This window comes from Eublepharis macularius, chromosome 18, assembly GCF_028583425.1.
Source record: "Eublepharis macularius isolate TG4126 chromosome 18, MPM_Emac_v1.0, whole genome shotgun sequence".
Lineage (NCBI taxonomy): Eukaryota > Metazoa > Chordata > Lepidosauria > Squamata > Eublepharidae > Eublepharis > Eublepharis macularius.
This window is the reverse complement of record NC_072807.1, coordinates 31264693-31283646: the sequence shown is the minus strand read 5'-3', so window position 1 is coordinate 31283646 and position 18954 is coordinate 31264693. Positions and strand designations below refer to the sequence as shown.

General features: G+C 43.8%; 1 protein-coding gene across 1 annotated transcript in view; it reads left to right on the top strand.

The window, feature by feature from the left end:
* The window catches only part of ZNF592 (zinc finger protein 592), a 31355-nt gene extending 12401 nt beyond the window's left edge, over positions 1 to 18954 (top strand). The window contains exons 3-9 of the mRNA XM_055002732.1: positions 5851 to 6029; positions 7889 to 8065; positions 8782 to 8941; positions 12537 to 12800; positions 13508 to 13620; positions 15487 to 15622; positions 16576 to 18954. Of these exons, the coding sequence (XP_054858707.1) occupies positions 5851 to 6029; positions 7889 to 8065; positions 8782 to 8941; positions 12537 to 12800; positions 13508 to 13620; positions 15487 to 15622; positions 16576 to 17088 (1542 nt within the window). The 3' untranslated portion in view covers positions 17089 to 18954. The remainder of the gene's footprint in view (positions 1 to 5850; positions 6030 to 7888; positions 8066 to 8781; positions 8942 to 12536; positions 12801 to 13507; positions 13621 to 15486; positions 15623 to 16575) is intronic.

Here is an 18954-nt window from a genome sequence, read left to right as displayed (position 1 = left end):
TATTTAACCGCTGTTACATTCGATGTCTGCAAGCCAAAACATACAAAAGGTCTCCAGTTCTGACTTGCTTTCTGTACATTTGCTTTGCTTTCATCCATGCCTCTAGTTACTAAGAATGAAACTAGAAAATACGGCTACCACCATATAAAAAAATTAGGGCTGTCATGGGATCAAATAAATCTTAATCTATTTAATGAGGTTGAGTTAATTAATCAATTAAAATCTGTATACATTCTCATCTGAATGAAACAGAATTCTGAAGAAGAGATACTTTTCCTTGTTTGGAGAAGATCCATGCCTGCATCACAGCGGGCACTGTCTTAGAAGAGGGATTCCCTTGTGTGTGGTAGAGAAGGGGGGAATGCCTCTTCTGAGGTGATATCCATCACCTGCAATTTTTGTAAGGCTTTTATTTTAAATTATGAACTATTTTTAAAAGAATCAGGTCTGCCAGGCTACTGAGTGGCAACTTTCAGCTGATAAAGATAATAACAACATTCAAATTATATACTGCCCTTCAGGACAACTTAACGCCCACTCAGAGCGGTTTACAAAGTGTGTTATCATTATCCCCACAACAACAATCACCCTGTGAGGTGGGTGGGGCTGAGAGAGCTCTGAGAGAGCTGTGACTGACCCAAGGTCACCCAGCTGGCTTCAAGCGGAGAAGTGGGGAATTAAACCTAGTTCCCCAGATTAGAGTTCTGCTGCTCTTAACCACTACACCAGTCAGTTGATCAATGCTTAGCTAAGTAATCAGGTTATGTTCCTCGGAGGCTGCTTTGTTCAGCAGACAAACACCTACTGGTGGTCCCCGGTCCCAAGGAGGTTTGCCTTGCCTAAACCAAGGCCAGGCTTTGCCAGCCTGGTGGAACTCTCTGTCTGCATCAACCAAGGCTCATTCAGATCTGTTATCCCTCCGCCAGGCCTGCAAGACCGCGATGTTCCACCAGGCGTATGGTGACAGGCAGGCTGGCCACTCAAGCTGTCCGCATCGGCCTCCTGCCACAGGTGGAACGCATATCCTCTTCAACCGTGTATCCGTCTATAACTGGCCACCCTGCCCCACAGGTTGCTTAGGGTGGTGCAATATGTGTGTGGCTGTTTATATTATGTTGCTATGCTGCCAAATTTTATCCTGTTCTATATTTTACATAGTTGTGATCTGCTCTGAGCCCGCGTGTGGGGAGAGGGGAATATAAATGTATTTAAATAAATTTAATTAAATAAAAATAAATACAGACGTCCCAACAAAACAAGTAAACAGAACGCAGCCATTCAGACAACTCTGTTTTTAGCATAAACGCCCCAACGCTAAGTTAGACTGCCAGTCCTCCAGACACTTAATTGAAAGTAAGTTCTACTGAAATCTGTGCAGCTCATCTCCAAGTAAAAGTGGTCAGAGAGGCAGTCCTGTTAATTTCACGCAGGCTTTCACAGGCATACATGCAAACTAGCCGCAAGCCTGCCCACAGCAGCCGGGCAGATCTTCATTCTCTTACCCAGCCTCCTTTCTTAACTCTGTGCCCGTCTTCCATCTTTTTCCCCCCCTTTGCTTGCCTTGGCTGTCTTAAGTTGATCTTGTAGTTGTTGAAATCCACAAAGGAACCTTTGTTGTAACAAAGGGATCATTCACAGCAGTTGCATCTGATTGGTTGCTCGCACAGAACTTTTTTGCAGCGATCTTTCTGCCAGCTCGCTTAACTGGCCGCATCTTTTCTGTAGTGATTTTTGAAAGGTTTGTTAATCGAGCTAAGAAGCCGCAGCCTAGGAAATTCGAGTACAATACCTTTAACTTAGATTGTTACTTGTTTTATTTTTCAGGCTTTTAGAGCCTTTGCATACCAGCCAGGATAGACGTTTTAAAAATAAAATATAACGAACAAATAACAGTGCCGTCCTAAGCGAAGTCACACTCCAAGCACAGCGGCACTTTTAAGGCCAGGAAAATTTCATCAAGCTATTTCAGTTCAGTTGAGTGGGGAGGGGGCCTCCTGGATGTCACAGAGGGCATTAGTTACTCTTGCAAATGAATTAATTGTCCGTAAATTGTTACTTCCAGCTGCCATTGCCTTTGCTACGCAGTCCATGTTCCTAAAAAGGGACCTGGAAACATCGTTTCTTGAAGCTGGCTGCTTTAGGGCCATGGGGAAACCTTTGATTCCACGGTGCAAATTCCATATTCCAGCTATGGTTAAGGGCACAGCCAAAATTATGTATTTATGCCAGTGACTGTCACCTAGCCGGTGTGGGTCAGGTGAGCAGTCTGTGATCTGTTTGCTGGGAATGGGCAGAATTCTCTTAAGTGTTAAGGATTACTGGGAATTGGCTCCCAGTTTTGAAAAAAAAAACTCCTGTAGTTAGCATTAGCCATACTTGAAGGTGGGGCCAGCACAAGTATATTAAAGAGTGTGGGAAATTCAGAGCGGGGAGCTGAGGGCATGTCCTGCCACTCCACTGAACAAAGTTTATTTATTTAAATATTTATACCCCTCTTTTCCTTTGGACTCAAGTTTAATGCCTTCCTCCAATCTAAGGATACTTCCTGCAACTTAAACTGATCTTCCATCGGAGGAAGAGAAACTTAAGTAGGAAGAAGGCTCCTTGTGCTACTGGAAGGCTATTTGGAGGATGCTTGGATCCATTCCGCTGTCTGCACATCAGTGGTTAGTTGAAGGAAGGGAAATAGAGTGCGGGGGCTTGTTCCCCACCACATTTATCAGTGAGCAATTATTCCTGGATTTATAATTTTTTTAATTATTTTGGTTGTTCAGAATTTCCAGATAGGGTTCCTCTGTTCTGGTCCAATAGTAAATGTAATAATAATGTTTTTAACCAGTTTGCAGATTAGTTTTTTTCCTCTTCCGTATTTGTGGGCTTTTAAAGATGTTTCTAGGGCCAGCTAGGGCTTAAGAGGTATTCCAGAATATATCAGGCTAGTGTCTGATTTGCACCAAAAATAGGAGGAGGTCCTAATGATGCCACAAATAAAACAAACCAACAGGTAGAGACCTCAGCAAAACCATACAATATATATGTCGCAACAGATCAATCAAGAGTTGGGTTTGGCAACTCTTCCCCGCTTCACTTTCGGTCTGGCCAAGGGAGTTAAGTTAGTGCAGACACTGAGCTAATACATCTTGAATTCCTGTCTGATGCAGCTCAGTGGATTCCCGCAGTGTAGGATGTTAATAATGCTTTCAGTGACCAAAATTGCCAGGAATTGAGAGATTTTGCAGAAACTGTCAGTGTTCATTGGAGGGAGGGGGAGTTTTCTGTACTCATGCTATAAGAAACTTTCTGAACAAGAGACTGGGACCATGGGGAGCTTGGGGGGGTGAGTATCTTGTGCCTTTTCTGCCGACTGTGTAACAACACAGACTTTTTCTTGCCCTAGCTATTTGCCTGTACTGGATCTTGAAGGCATGGATATTTTCTGTTTCAAAAACAGTTTTACTTATTCACAGCAGGGTCATACAACGAAGCCTCAGTGATGCAGACTGTGATTGCCTGGAGGGCTCAGTTCAGATACTGATTTATGGCCGAGCGAATGAAAAATGTAAATTCAACGAGTAACCCCAATGCAGATAATTGCATGCACTGCTAATTGGCCACGTGTTCCTGGCATTTTGCTGTATTCTCAAGCAAGTGATAATATGCTGTAGCATATCCCAGTTTATAACTGCATATAAACCAGGATCAAGTATTATACACCAACTGGTACCAAACTGTTGTTTTCTAGGATGAGGCCTGTAAAGTTGCGGACTACCAGTGGCAGGCATTTCCTCAAGCAGCATTAAGGAGATAGGCCATTGGCTGGGTGGGAGAGTTTGCTTGAGAAAGGGGGATGTCATTTTAGAAATCTGCTTTTGTCTGCAAGGTGCATGGATTAATTTCATTTTTTCTTTTAATAAAAGCCACAAAGTCATGAGTTGGCATTTCTGTCTTGACGTTCTTGGTGGAAAACCAGCCCCTTTAGTATAGGGATGAAAAAGACGTCGCCTTCTTGAGCAAAAGAGAAAATGGAGATGGCAGCAACGGGCTGCCTCAGATGCCTCGGTAGCAGTGCACTGCTTGTTGGGAGAGGGTATTTTTGAGAGGGGGCACGGCCAGGGGTCACAGAAGGCTGAAGCCCTTGATTCACACACCAGCTTCTGAACATATTAAGCTGAGACGTTCATGCACAGGAGGAGGAAAAGGAAGAAGACAGAAAAGCTGCTGCTAGAGCTTTCCTCCTAATATCCTTAGTCCCTGTAGTTCAGACCACATTGGAGTGTAATTTATTGCACAGAGTGTATGAGAAGGAAGTCTAGGGGTAATGGAGGTTGGCACTAATGATTGGATGGTAAAGCCAGGTGTCAAATATAGATGAGCCTTGAGACCGTGCAAGTACTGCCCAGGCATCACCATGAGCTTTCAAATGATACCTTCTTGATGCAAGTCAGTTAAGCTCTTTCAGAGAGGTGATTTATGGTGCGAGTTAGATAAATTTGGGTGAATAAATATATAGGATTTCTCCTGGGGAAGAAATGGTGAGATAGGAGGTGGAATTCAGAAAGTCATGGATCTCTGAGGCTAGATTAGAGCAGAACAGTGTAAAGACAGTATATAAAAGAAGTCCAACAAGCCATTGGTGCATTGACCTCGGTTAAGTCTAGGTGGTAGTGGAAAGTACCATCAGGTCATCTGACTTACGGCAGTCCCGTGGGGGTTTCAAGGCAAGAGACATACACAGGTGGCTTGCCATTGCTTAACTCTGCATAGCGACCCTGGACTTGCATGGTGGTCTCCTATTCAAGTACTGATCTGGGCTGAACTTAGCTTCTGAGATCTGAAGAGATTTGTCTAACCTGAGGCATCCAGGTCAGGGCCAGTTAAATCTTACATCATCTTTTCTTTTTTAAATAGAACCCTCATGGGCCACTGAAACATTTTAAATCTTTACAGCACAGAACATGACCGCGCACCTTGCTGGATCATATCACCATCTATCCCTTGTCCAGCAGTCCTTGCACAAATCCTGGCCACCGACATCCGCTTGTACGCTGCAGAATGGTTCACTGGTAGATTGCAGTCTGTTTTCTGCCCACCCCACCCGTCTGGTCAGGCCAGACGCTGCCCTAGAGGCCAAAGCCCATTGAGCGTTAACAACAGCCAGTCAGCACAGTTTGGAATTTGGCTGGTGGTCATGGGCGTGGCATCTGAAAGTGTTTCAAGGGTCAGTCCTCAGCTGTCCTCTTTAACAGTCCTTTGTGTAGAGCGCTGGCCTCAGAACTAGCTGCCCTGGCTTCACTTCCTGCAGTAATCTTCCATCGTTCTTTGCCCTCGTGTGGCCACCCTAATTAGAGGTTTGTGTGCCGCCTCAACAGCTTCAGGTGGGATTGTTCCTGGGGCTCTCCAGTGATGAAAAACTTGGTTCAGGGAGCTTCTGTTTTTGATGGGCATCATGTTTAGCCCTGGAGGATCCCCTTGGGTGGCTGTACCTAACTTGTTTACACGTAGTTAACTCTCTCATATGTTGAGGATACCAGGTTTATTGTACTCTCCTACTGCTGCATTTCCAAGTAACAAATGGAGAGGCAAACTGCAGGGTGGTTGGGAGAGGGTGTTGGGAGTGGAAAGTTTGGAGTTGTGATGCTTTACATTTTTCAGTGTTCCTCCTCTGCCAAAGGAGGGCTATGGGGAAGGGAGTAACGGGGATAGAGGAGGGCTAATGTAGCAGAAGGTACAGAAAAGCTGGCGGCTATGGTGGCTGAGAGGGTTTTTTTTTCCTGCCACAGACGGGGAGAGGTGCAGAAGACCTTTCTAGTCCAAATGGCTGACCACCACCTCTCTGTTTTCTTCCCTTAGACCTGTCAGGTGTGCCTGATGCTTTTACCCAACAAGTGCAGCTACAGCGCTCATCAAAGAATCCACACTCACAAATCCCCTTACTGCTGCCCAGAGTGTGGCGCCATTTGCCGGTCAGCTTATTTCCAAACCCACGTCAAGGAGAATTGCCTACATTACTCGCGCAAAGTTGGCTACAGGTTTGTCCTTCTTTTAAAAAACATAGTTGTATTTAAGGGAGTTGAAGATACCATGGGAGTAGGTCGGGAGGGGGGAGCAGAATGGGGCAGACAGGCTTCTCTGCAGTTTTCGGCAGCAGTTCTTTATAGTTATTTCTTTGAGGCACTTCCAGCCCTGTACATCTGGCCAGAAAATTTGGTCCTTAAGGCGACACGCAGAAATCCGTGATGCCACAATTAACAAGATCAACATTAAAAATATAGGCTGCAGGTCCTGAAACGCAAGAATGCATAACAATATTGACTAAATCACAGGCACATAAAATACCTTATAAAACGGTATATTCATTACGAGGTAGCTTAAGACGTAGAAGCAACTGAACTCTCGAGCTCAGCCTCTGAATAAATTGATAGTCTTTACACAAATTAACAAGAGCGTATTAACGAACCCCTGGTCCATTGCTTATCTCAGCAATGCTCTAGGATAATCTGTATTGACACAGTATTACTAGTGTTTTGTGGTGTGTTTTTCCCTTTTAAAGTCTAAATTTGTTGTCGCTTCCCCCAAGTGCAAAAACGGCTAAATGATTTTACAATCTTCTAAAAACAATTTTACAAGCTTTTTTTTAAAAAAAACATACCCTGTGTCCCAGCAGAAGGGAAACATCAAGCATAATTATCGACTTGGGCTATTGCTTTCAAAAAGCGTCATGCAACATGCTATTGCAAATATTATACATCATTTCTGTGCGAGCGGAAGTAAACTGGGAGAATCGTAAGGAATGTTTACACTCTCTACTAGTTACCATCATCTGGTACAGATCACCTGGAGTAATTTGGGAACAGCAGAATGTAAGAGTAGACAACCTTGCCCATAGGAGTTTTGCATATAATTTCATGTAGATATACAGAGGTTAGAGAGCCAACTGTGAAGGCTTTTCTCCTAGCACGTATATGCGTACCCAGTCCACCACCATAATCAGTTACTGATTCAATGTTGGTTAGTTTGCTCTGGCACAAAAATGGCCCGAAATTAGTAACTTATTGTACTGGCCATCTTTTCAGAAAAGGAGCTCCAGCTGTGAAATGCCTTTCGTCTGGAGATGGGCCGTGTTTGGACTTTCTATACTGCTCATGCTCAGGAGCATGTATTTGATTATGTCCCCTTCTGACCTTTATTCTCATGTCCTCTTCTCCCTTTAAGTAGCTGGACTTGATGAGAGATTGTTGGGCTGCATCTCATTGGCACCAGGAACTTCATGCAGGGTATTTGGGCATCGCAACATTTGGACCCGTCTTTGCAGTGGATCATAGAGGCTGGGGTTTCAGGAATCTGCCTGGAGCACCAAAGAGCAGGCAGATCCTCACCCGGCTCTTTTCTGTAGATCAGTACCCCAAGAGCAGTCTATGGCTGATGAGCACAGTGAGAGTAAACAAAGCTTATCCAACCAAATGCTCGCCACTTCCATCGGGCAACTTAAGGAGTAGCTAACAAGCCACAAGCTTCTCATCCACCGGTGAGCATTCCACTGTGGTGTCGTTCCGGTCATTCAGAAGGAGGATCTGTCTCATATAGCTGACCTGTGAAGATAGTTTTGGGACAGCTGAATTTTCACAAAGGAGGCATGATCCAATTGGCCCAAGTTCAGCTATTTGGCACGGTGTGCCATTCAGATCACTTGCCTAGTTAATATTACACATTTAATTGTCCATTGATTGGGCTGATCAGTTGCTATTACAATAAAACAAACATTCTGAAAAACAAAAATTATGTAATTGAGCTGTCCGGTGCAGGACACCCTCGAGAGTGCCCCAGAAGGGGAGAGGGTGCGTCAGGAAACGTCGCCAGCCGTGCTCACAGCATCCCTCTCTGTTTCCAGGTGCACTCACTGTGGGGTTGTCTTCATGTCGCAAGCGATGCTGAAGGTGCACATTCACGAGAAACACTGCGAAGTCTTCCACAAGTGTTCATTCTGCCCCATGGCCTTCAAGTCTGCCGACAGCACCACCGCCCACATCACAAGTCAGCACCCTGCAGAGCCTCACAAGACATCTCAGTAAGTGTCTCTTCGGGTCGCCCTCCATATCTCTGGAATTGCCCTCCCTTGCGTGGCATAGTGTGCCTTCTGGCATCTTTCTTTGAGTGTCGAGTCTGTCCCGTTTCTCCTGTTCCAGTTCCCTAAACGTGCTTCCATAAGCAAAGAGTCAGTTACCATCATCTATGCCGTATCCCGGGCACTGCATTGTCGTGCAGCACGGCTTGTTCTCCAGTAAGCAGTGTGCTGGCCAGCCCTGTGAGCTGGAGGACAGACCCTACTGATGTTCTCTCTGTCTAAAAGTGTGCATTGTGTTGTTTAGATGGTGGCTGGTTGCTTTTGCACTGTGCCGTTTCCTGGTTTGTATCTCTCACAAGCCTCCTTACTTCTCAAGAGCTGCAGAGAGAGAAGATGCAGGCAGAGGCTCTGGACCAAAGAAGGGGCAGGGCCATTTGCACGTACTTTTCACTCTTTAAAAAAAAATTACTTTCCTCGCCTTAAAAACTCAAGCCAGTGAGTTCCGCTTGTGCCGTGCCTGCTTCTGCTTAAGAAAGCCACATTTCTGAACCATTCCAGGTCTCCTGGAGGGGCAACACTTAAGGCGATGGGTTAACAGAACTTGGTGCAATATTATTTCTACTCCCAGGCAGTTTGCTGAGAGTGGGGTTTTGTTTTCTTTCCTTTCACCCGTCGTCAGTGACTGACTTATATTTTTAATTTGTTTAACCTAATTCCAGGGTGATCTACAAATGTTCATGTGAGACTGTCTTTAACAAGAAGAGGCTTCTGCAGGAGCACTTCCAGCAAAATGCCAACCGGCTGATGGTGGGAGTCTTCAAGTGTCCGCAGTGTCAGCTGGTATATATGCAGAAACCGCAGTTAATGCAGCATGTCAAGGTTGGTGGCTGGAGATTATTCAGTGCCCACACAGGACCCCACCCCTGTACCCCTTCCCTTTAACTTTGTGCATTTCAGACCTGCAGGGCTGCAAGGAGGGCGGGGAGGGCTTGAGGGGGGAAACAAATTCCAGGTCCCTCTGGTGGCTCACCTATGGAACTGGGCAGGTTGCACGCTTCATCTTCAGAGAGGTTTGTGTCGGGTCTCAATAGCAGGAGGGGGCTAGTGGTGTCTGTTAGTATCTTGCCCTGTGCAAAACATTGACAGCTTCCTTTCACCTACTAGCAAAGTACATTCACACAAACGTAAAATCTAAAGCACATGTGCTCAAAGAAAGCATGTGGTACAGTTCTTACAGGAACATGCCACATCAGGATGCAGGTAAGTGGTCATACGTGCTGATTCTCTCACACATCAAAAACTCTGCATATAGAAAATCAGTTCATAAGGGAGAAGTGCCAACTAAAAGCTTCCCTCCTGATATGCTAGCTTTCTTCAAGCAGGAAGCATTTCACAGAGGAAGTGTTTGAGTATGATCCTCTTCCTGCATACTGAATTGGAAGTGTCCCAAGAAGACTGTATCACTTGCTTTTTCTAAATGTTGGATTTCCTCTTCAAGGATCATTGTTAAAGATAAGATCTCAAGGCAGATGACCTTTAAGGGGATCTTTTCAGATGGAGGGAGAAAACCACTGGATGAGACGCAAGCTGCTCCTGTGCTTTCTTTCCCCCCAAAATTACAAGCTTGCAGTCCATGTCACCTTACATAGTTTAAATAACCCACCTTCTTTAGCCAACATACAGAACTCAGCCCTATTAGTCTCACCATGTCAGAGAACACTAAAAAAAGTTGCCCCAGTCTTCAGGTTCCCTTTGGGAGAGTCATAGGGCTGGATGAAAACCCGACAATAATGAGCATCTTCTTCAGATTAAGAGTGCAAATCAGGTCTTCTATATCTTGGTTGATTTGGCTTTCATTCAGGGCAGAAGCCAAGAAGGCAAAACAGCTTTGTCCAGGTGTCCTTTTACTTCCTTGCATGCAGAACAACTGTCTTGAATTAGATGGAGAACTTTGGTGACAGACTCTTGGATCTGAAACAGTCTTGATGAACATATGACAAGTGACGTTCACATGCGACATAAAAAGCCCCAAGAGAGCGAGCATTCGATAAATAATAAATCATAGGGGAGACTTAAATGGTTCCACATGATCAAGACTCTGGTATTTATGCAGTAGCGGGTTATCTTGTTCCAGAAATGCTGCTGTTTAAATAATCAGTTTTCTTACCATGCTGTCCACAGGGGCAGCTGCCTTCTTACACAGTGCTTTTTTTTTTGTTCTCTGTTTCAATCAGTTAGTCAATACTTCTGTTTCTTTTAGCCATCTTAAATTGTAACCAGTTTCTACATACAAGTCGTACAAACATCCTGTGCCTATTAGTCATAATCTGAAAAGAATTGATACGACCAAATAAGGTCCACTATGAAGATTAAATAGTGCAGGTAAAATCACAAAAACAAGCCTTCAAGAAAACCAGTCAATACAAATTGCATAAAACTGTGAAAAAGGCAGTTGGCAAGACGCTGATGAACGCAGTTTACTCAAGATCCAGCCAATATGTAATCATATCATACTAGACGCTGCGTGTGTGCGCACGTATATGCATGTGTGTCTCCCTCCCCAAATCTCTCAGGGAACTGTGTCTACGAATATTTCAGAAGACAGACCCCCATATAACAGTCATTTTTTTAAAAAAAAAATTTGTTGGTGAGTATACTTTTCAAATTCAATACATACATTCCCTCAATATCTAATTAACCCTATCCCCCACCCTTTTCCTCCCCCCTCTCTATCGACTTCCAACAGCTTTCCAACCCTTACCCCCTCTTATTACTTGATAATTCCCTTAGTCTAAGCACATTCTAAATTTTTTTTTCAGGTATTCTATCATATATATCAAATATCCTATCAATATAGCATGCTTCTATCAATTATACTATCAAATATTCTATCAGTATAATATACATCTATCAATTAAACTATCAATATAGTATAAATCTTATACCCCTCAATATAGCAGACCAATATAATATAATATAATATAATATAATATAATATAATATAATATAATATAATATAATATAATATAATAAATATAATATAATATAATATATAACAAAAGTCTTAGTTTAAACATATTCTATTTCTTTTAAACATATATTCTATCAAATATACTATTGTCATTATAATATGTATTAACACCCCTACTGTGCGCCCTGCCACCAATGTGGCACCGCACACAGCACCATACTGCACATTCATTATATAATATACAATCTGATCTACCAACATAATAATATATATAGTATGCCCCATCAGTATATTTATTTAACTATTCCCTTATTCATATACTCTGAGAAAGGTATTACTTATCGTAACCTCCCTATCTTATTCTTTAAAAAATCAGTTCTAAATTTCACCCCTCTTCTGCTATTTTATAATCCAAGCTTAGATTAAAATAGATATAAATTCTTAATGGTAAAGTCACTTCTCTCTTCTGTTTAAAATGTCTTATTTCAAAAGTTCTCAAACTGCCACAGTTCTCCTTTCACATCCCATTTTTTTCCCAAAAATTGTTTCAGTTTCGCCCAGTCCGCCAAATACTGTCCCGGATCCAGGTCTTTAAGTTTTCTTCTCATTTTATCCATCTCTGCCATGTACAGCAATTTGTAAATCCAGTCCTCTACAGTAGGTACTTCTTGCACTTTCCATTTCTGCGCATACAGTAATCTTGCTGCAGCTGTCATATAAAATAACAATGTTCTATTTTGCACTGGAACATTCTCCATTCCCAAGTTTAGTAGCAGCAGTTCTGGATTCTTATTTATTTGGGTTTGTAACACCTCATTAATTACTTCTATTATACCCCATATAACAGTCATGATAGCCAAACTAGGGTACATATGTTTGGGATCACAATATACATTGATCCTTCTTACTATTAACAGGGGCAGCTTGAGAGCAACCACATAGTCGGCCTTGTATTGACTATTTTTCCAAATCCACATTTGACTTGACATTGTCATTTGGGACCGTAGTTGACTATACTCCGTTTAAAACTGTTAAAACATTCTTGAGGGGAATAAAGTGGGCAACGTGAGGAACATTTGTATCGTTTTAGGTCAAGGTGGGATGGTGTTTTCCCCCCACAGCCAAGGGCTGACTTATACTTGGAAAGGTGGCATGTCAGGGAAAGTTGGCAAGGTAACCAGCCTGTATCCCCAGTATGTTAACCTTTCAGTTTCAGGGAGTACTTCTTAACAGAGGACGATTGAAACATGCAGTGTCTCCCCTTTACATTCTCAGGTGGTATAGTCCAAAAAGGAACGTACCACATTCTTTTTCTACACGATTGTGTTGTTCCCCGGTGCTCCACAGTCATCACCCGAATGAGGGCCCACCTTGCTATTCTACAAATTGACCGAGCTGTTTAAGAGAGCTGTGTGCATTTATTTATTTTGTACGTCAGATACACAGATAATTATCAGGTTTTTTTCATTCTGTTCTCCATTCTGTGACTTTTTTGTTTGTTAGAACGTCCATGGGGTTCCTGAAAATCCTGAGGATCTTAACAGCTTCCGCCAGAAATCGGAGGCAGCAGTGAGCAGTAACGCCCTCTCGACATCAAAGGAGCTGTCAGTCATCAACGGTACTTCCCAGACACCTTTGCCCACAAAAGACATGAGCCCAGAATCAAAGCCCAAGCCAAAATCCTGCAGTTGGACCTGTCGGGAGTGTTCACAGTGGATCCCCGACCGAGAAACCTACGTGTCTCATATGAAGAAAAACCACGGAAAAGTAAGGGTCTTGTGGAAACCTTGTGGTGCCATGTTTAGTACATCTTCTCACCCCCCTCCCGCCCCCCCCACCCCCACACACTTTGTAGCTTTACAGCACACACCCATTTCAAAGCAAGAGTACAGACGGAAGCTGCCCGTTTCTTCGGCCTATTACAAGCTTGTGGGAAAGCGTGTCAAATGTATGCCGCAGAAAGACTGCAAAAGCATACAAACAGTCTTGATAATCCTTTCAACAACTTTGAGGGATAGATCATTAGTCCCCATTTTACAAGTGTTGGAATGAGGCTGAGAAACCCATCAGTGTGTTGATGCAAAGAAATGAATTCATAACCGGGAGCGATTTGCTGTGATGGGAAGCAGGACATGTTTTCAGCGAGTCCACCGCATGTCTCCACAACTGAAGGGGTGGGGGAGCATCTGTAGATTCTCAGCCAACACACGTCTTGAGAGCCACGGATTCTTGACACAACCTCCTGGCCAAAACTTTTGGCCCTGTTTACCCAAACGTCCACAGGCAGCCTCTCATCGAGCAGGATCGTTGTGTACCATGTGGATTGCAAGTGCATCTTTGTGCAAAAATGTTTTGTGCTGTAATGTGAAGAACGGCTTTGCGGACTTGAGTCCAGTTCTTCTGCCCCAGTCAAAATGTATGTTTCTAGTCTGCTGCTCCCGCCTTTTCACTAATGTCTTCTGTTCCTTTGTTAGAACGTGAAGAGATATCCCTGTCGGCAGTGTGAGCAGTCATTCCATGCCTCCAATAGTCTGCGCAGGCACGTTCGCAATAATCATGACACAGCAAAGAAAGCTTACACCTGCTGGTGAGTCCGCGGCGTTCTTTTCCACGGTGAACTCATCTTCCAGGCTGCAAAGTGCTTTGCAAGGGATGTATCTGCCACTGCCTGTTTCGGAACATAATTTAAGAGTCTGGAGCAACATGCCAGACAAGGCGGTTCTTTAACTTTCCCCCCTTTAGAGACCACAATGGGACTGCAGTGAGTCCTATCAGTAATGCAAACAGCTGCCTGTATTCTGAGAAAGGATTGCATGGACTTCATTAGACTGCTGTTTAAAAGAGAGGCTGTGTGGTGTAGTGGCCGGAGTCCATTGTATCTAGTTTGGTGGAAGAATATTCTGCTTTCAGAGTCCTCATTAGTTGGCCAGTTCCTTAAGTAAACATGTCACATTGCTTCAAGCTGACCTCTGAAGGCGGCAGAATGCTAGGCTCTTGTTCACGGTGATTTTGAGTGCAACATAATGATTTAGTCTTGGAAGTTTGAACTCCTGCACTTTGTGGGCTCCTGAACTCCCACTTCATTTGAACGAATGCAGTTCCCACCAAGACCCAGACAAAACAGATCCTCATTTTGTCTAGCATTCCTATCCCACATACCTCTTTATTTTTCCCGTAGAAGGGAAGCTGTTCTCATCCTCACCGACTTACTGATAACGTTACCGCAGTCAGCAAGAGGGACCAAGGTCACCCTCTGATATGACCCAGCAGAGAAAGCTAGCTTCTGAGCCTCTTTGGATACAGAGCACATGCTTTCAGAGGTGGCTTCTGCTGACACACAAATCTTTGTGGGGAGGTGATTGGGACATCCCTGCCAGTTGCTTGAAGGACTGTCTCACAAACTAGAGCAACCTTTGAAAGCTAGCCTCCGCTCACAAGCTCATCCCTGAGCAAATCTGGGGATTCCTTCAAAATGTAAAATTAGAACTTACCCTCCATGGGTGGGAAAAGTGGGCTTTTGAAATGAGACTGGAGTTCTTTACCTTCCAAACAAAGCATTATCTAAACCACTTAGGAAAGGGAACAGGGTCTCACGTATTACATTTTTAAAGTTGTAGCTCTTCTGTCTTTGCAGAACTTAAAAGATCTGCTGCGGGATCTATTGATTTATAAAAACCAGTCTTACCTGAAATTAGCTAGTGTCGTTTCACCAGTTTTGCCGTTTTAAAAAATATTCTTTACATGAGGATGGGATTGGGTTGGGGGAGGGGTGGTGGTGGAAGAGCTGATGCCTACCGAGTCATCCTCGTCGAGAGACATTCACTTCTTCACAGAAGGATGTTTTAATTCAAAGCCGTGCAGAATCCTGCAAAGATTTTGTGAGCGAGGGCCCACTTTGTTAGATATGACTTGAATTCACACAATGCTGCTCTTGGTCAGAATGCATTACACAGAATTTGCATTTTTACTATTCTGTGTTGTCAGCCGGTGGCTCTTCTTACTGTCACAGAAACAAAAGTGTGTGTGTAACAAAAGCGTGTCATTTAAAAAGTTGTCAAAATCGTGCGTAAGCAACTACATATGTTGTAATGTGTATTGAAGCTTGTTTTTAGAGAGCTTGACAGAGCCCTTCTAAACAAAGTTACTCCAGTTGAAGCAACAGATTGGATTGGGCTCAGACTGGCTAACTCTGCATTGGATTGAATGGAGGCCTCTGTAATCTATATGCAGTGGCTTTAAGCTCTCTGTTTACTTACTGGGGTTTAAATTGAATTTGTGAATAATAAAATATACAATCAATGGACATAGCAGTTTCAGAGTTGCATAAGGAATAAGAGGTCCTCCTTGCCTCAGAGAACTTAACAACGGGGAATTTTACCACTGGGAGGGGAGAGAAATGAAGGGGACAAAAACGCTGTTAACATGAACAATCTTGCCTTGCTTTGTTTTGAAGGTACTGCACAGAGGAAGTTCAGGCATTTCCTCAGCTGTCTGCGCTGGAGAACCACATCAGCCTGATGCATGGCATCAAGAACCCAGACCTTTCCCAGATATCCAAAGCCAAAGCTCCAACAGAAGTCTTGACAAAAGTAATCTGCCGTGCTGTGGGGTCAAGGGAAAATTAATGTTTTTTTTCTCCATGGCTGCCTGTCCCACCTGGTGGCCCTCCCCTTTTGCTTGCAGCCTGTGGCATTCCCCACATTCTAGCGTGTGCAGTTTCAGCACTTGCTTTGCCCGTTTCTGTGTTGTTTTTTCAGAGCAAGCGATAACCCTTGTGCATTGTGAAGGTTGTTCAGTTATGAAAAACAAGAGCTGAACACTGTGAGAGCGGTGGGGGGTAAAAAATCCTCTGCATGTGCTCACACACAAAATCATTTTGTTACGGGCAAACCACCCCGTAACAAAAGTCTGCCAAGAAAACGTCATGATGCAACGTTCTCCCCCCCCCCAGGTCAGTAATGACTCTGTGCTTGCACAGGGGACTGCTTTTACCTTTAAATTGTGTAAATTAGACAGATACTTGTTTTCCAGTGCGGCCTCAGTGTTAATCATCTGCCGACAAGACTGATCCTGGAGCATCTTGGCATGCTAATTTTTCTCTGCAAAAATCAGATATATGCAGACTAGATAGATTGCAAACCAGTTTGGTGTAGTGGTTAAGAGCGCAGGACTCTAATCTGGAGAACTGGGCTTGATTCTCCACTCCTCTGCTTGAAGCCAGCTCTGTGGCTTTGGGTCAATCACAGCTCTTTCAGAGCTCTCTCAGCCCCACCCACCTCACAGGATGATTGTAGTGGGAATAATAACAACACACTTTGTAAAATGCTCTGAGTGGGCATTAAGTTGTCCTGAAGGGCGGTATAAATCGAATGTTGTTGTTGTTGTTGTTAATGAGCTTATTAAAGTTCAAATTATAGAATTCTCCTTAGTTTAAATGGTTGCCTTATTAAACGAGATTTACAGCCTTAGGACTCATGGGGACTGGATCAAGCCTTTGGTGGTTGGTGCAATAAAGCTACGCTTTTCTGTTTTTGTTTGGTAGACAAAATCTCCAAAGAGGGTGTCAGCAGATAGCTTGGAGCAGACAGAAAAGGCCGCGTCGGGATCTGAAGATCCACCAGCAAAAAAACTGAAAGCACACTGGAAATGTGCAAAATGTGAGTTTTCGACAGCCTCTGAGACTGAGTTTCAGGGACACATACCTCAGCACAAGACGGACAGCTCCACTTTTCAGTGCCTACTCTGTGGCTTGTGTTACACGTCCCACATCTCTCTGAATAGGCACCTCTTCATTGTTCATAAAGTCAAAGATCAAGAGGAGGAGGAGGAAGAGGAGGAAGATGAACAGGAGGAACAAGAAGAACCAGCAGATGGAAAAGAGGGACTGGACACGGAGACAAAGGGGAATGGACACGCGGAGGCTAACGGGGAGATGAATGTCGGGGATGCGGAAGGAGGCGGTTCAAAGGAGAAAGACTTGGAGTGTGATTCATTGTCACGGGACACTGAGAAACTCAGCTCTCAGAACAAACATTCAAAGTCTCCAAATGTTTAAGAATAGATTTTTGTGTCCCTTTGAGGTTTTCATTGATGGGTGGGGGGGGGATTCTAAATATGCTATTGGTTTTGTGGAATGGGCTCTGCATTCCACTCACTTTTAATTCGTAAGGGAATTCAAAAGTTGTCGCCACCATCTCCGTAGCACTGAATATGTGACAGATGGGAGAGGAGGGGGAAGAGGGGAGTGGGTGGTCAAGATCCCCAGCTGAACCATGTCTGAACCTTCAGGGAAAGGAGCACTTTTCTTCTGTCCCCCCCCCCCAAGTCAGAACAAAAGGAGCTCTTTTTGTTTGATCATGTGGCACTCAAGGCCTCAGCCAACAGCTTAGCTTTGCTCTCCACACCCCCCCCTCCCTGTTTCATAAAGTCTTCTGGTATTTTCCCCGCAGTTCCTCATCCAGGTCTACGAAACACTCGTGCTAGGACTACACAAGTATTTGTTAAGTCCCCCACTCCTCTTGACCCATCAATCCACTGAGGGCTTCCCTGCCCTTAAATCATGTTCAGCTCACCTTTCAGCCACTCAATGGAAGCAGTGCAATGGTGTTTAAAAAAAAATTGGCCATCTCTGGAGGAGATTCTTTGAAATCAGCAAGTGAGTTTTCTTTTCTGTGCAAGCAGGATTTTGTGTTATTGACTGTACCCTAGTCAGCCTCAGCATCCAGAGATGCGGCCCTATTGTAGCAAAAGCACCTGACAGCAGAATGTGACCGCCACAAGGAGCTGTCCTGCTTTCAGAACAGGACTAAGCGCAACATAAAGATTTCTGCAAAGGAAAACACAGTTCCTCTATGTGCTTAGTTGGCCCAGAAATGTAGCACGGAAGTGTCATTTATATATGAATGGCACGGGGACCCACAAGGACTTGCATGGGTGGGGGAAATACAGTCCCCCTCCCACTGGCCTCTGCTTTCTCCCCTCTTATTCTCCCTAAGTGTCTAGTTTTCTCACTGCCCAAATTCTCCCAATTGCTGCTTTACATGCACACACAGTTTCAGCCAGTCCCCATCTCCTACTTCCACTTGTTTTAAATTTTCAACTTTAAAAAAAAACGCAACATCTGCACAGACTTTGGGGGCTGGTATTTTTAACTCCCTGCATATATATATATATAAATTTTCCTCCTATTTATATATTTCTCCGCACCTGAAGATTACCCCAGGTTTGCAGAAACAATTGCCATGGCCCCAATTGTTCCACCCTTGCAGATTTGAGCCACGCAGGAGGACCACCCAGTTCCATTAACACGCAATAGGAGTCTTGTGGCACCGTATAGACTGCTTTTTACTCCAGTATAAGTTGTCATGGGCAGCTAGAGCCCACTACATCCCTTGCATCTGACCGAAACACAGTCAGTACCGCAAACGCTTGCTCCAGCTCGGGGCAGGGTTGTACATCATCAGTTTTTACTCAATTGGTGGGATGACCCTGGAGGTTTTCTGTTCCCGTACAGTTGCATCAACTTGTTTTTCCTGTCCGTGCTATCTTGTGTGTTTTCCCTCATGCTCTATGTAATACTACTACGTTCTCTTTTTTATATATATATACATATATATATACAGTTTTTTTATGTTGAGTCAGACTCCTGCTCATGTTTACTATAAATAATTTAAGAAGAAAGAACTATTTATCTTATTACATTTGAATTGCTCACTTTCTCGTCAGAACGTGTTTTGATAAAAACCCTTTGTATTTTTTGATACTGTGTACATTAGTCTAGGGAATGTTTTACAAAGTAGCCTAGCTAAAGTAACAATAGCAGGGGAGGGGGGGAATCACTCCCAAGCCATCACATATCTATTTAATCTGCAGTGGCATTCGTGCCTTGCTATAATGTTTACTTCAAAGTATTTCAAATAAA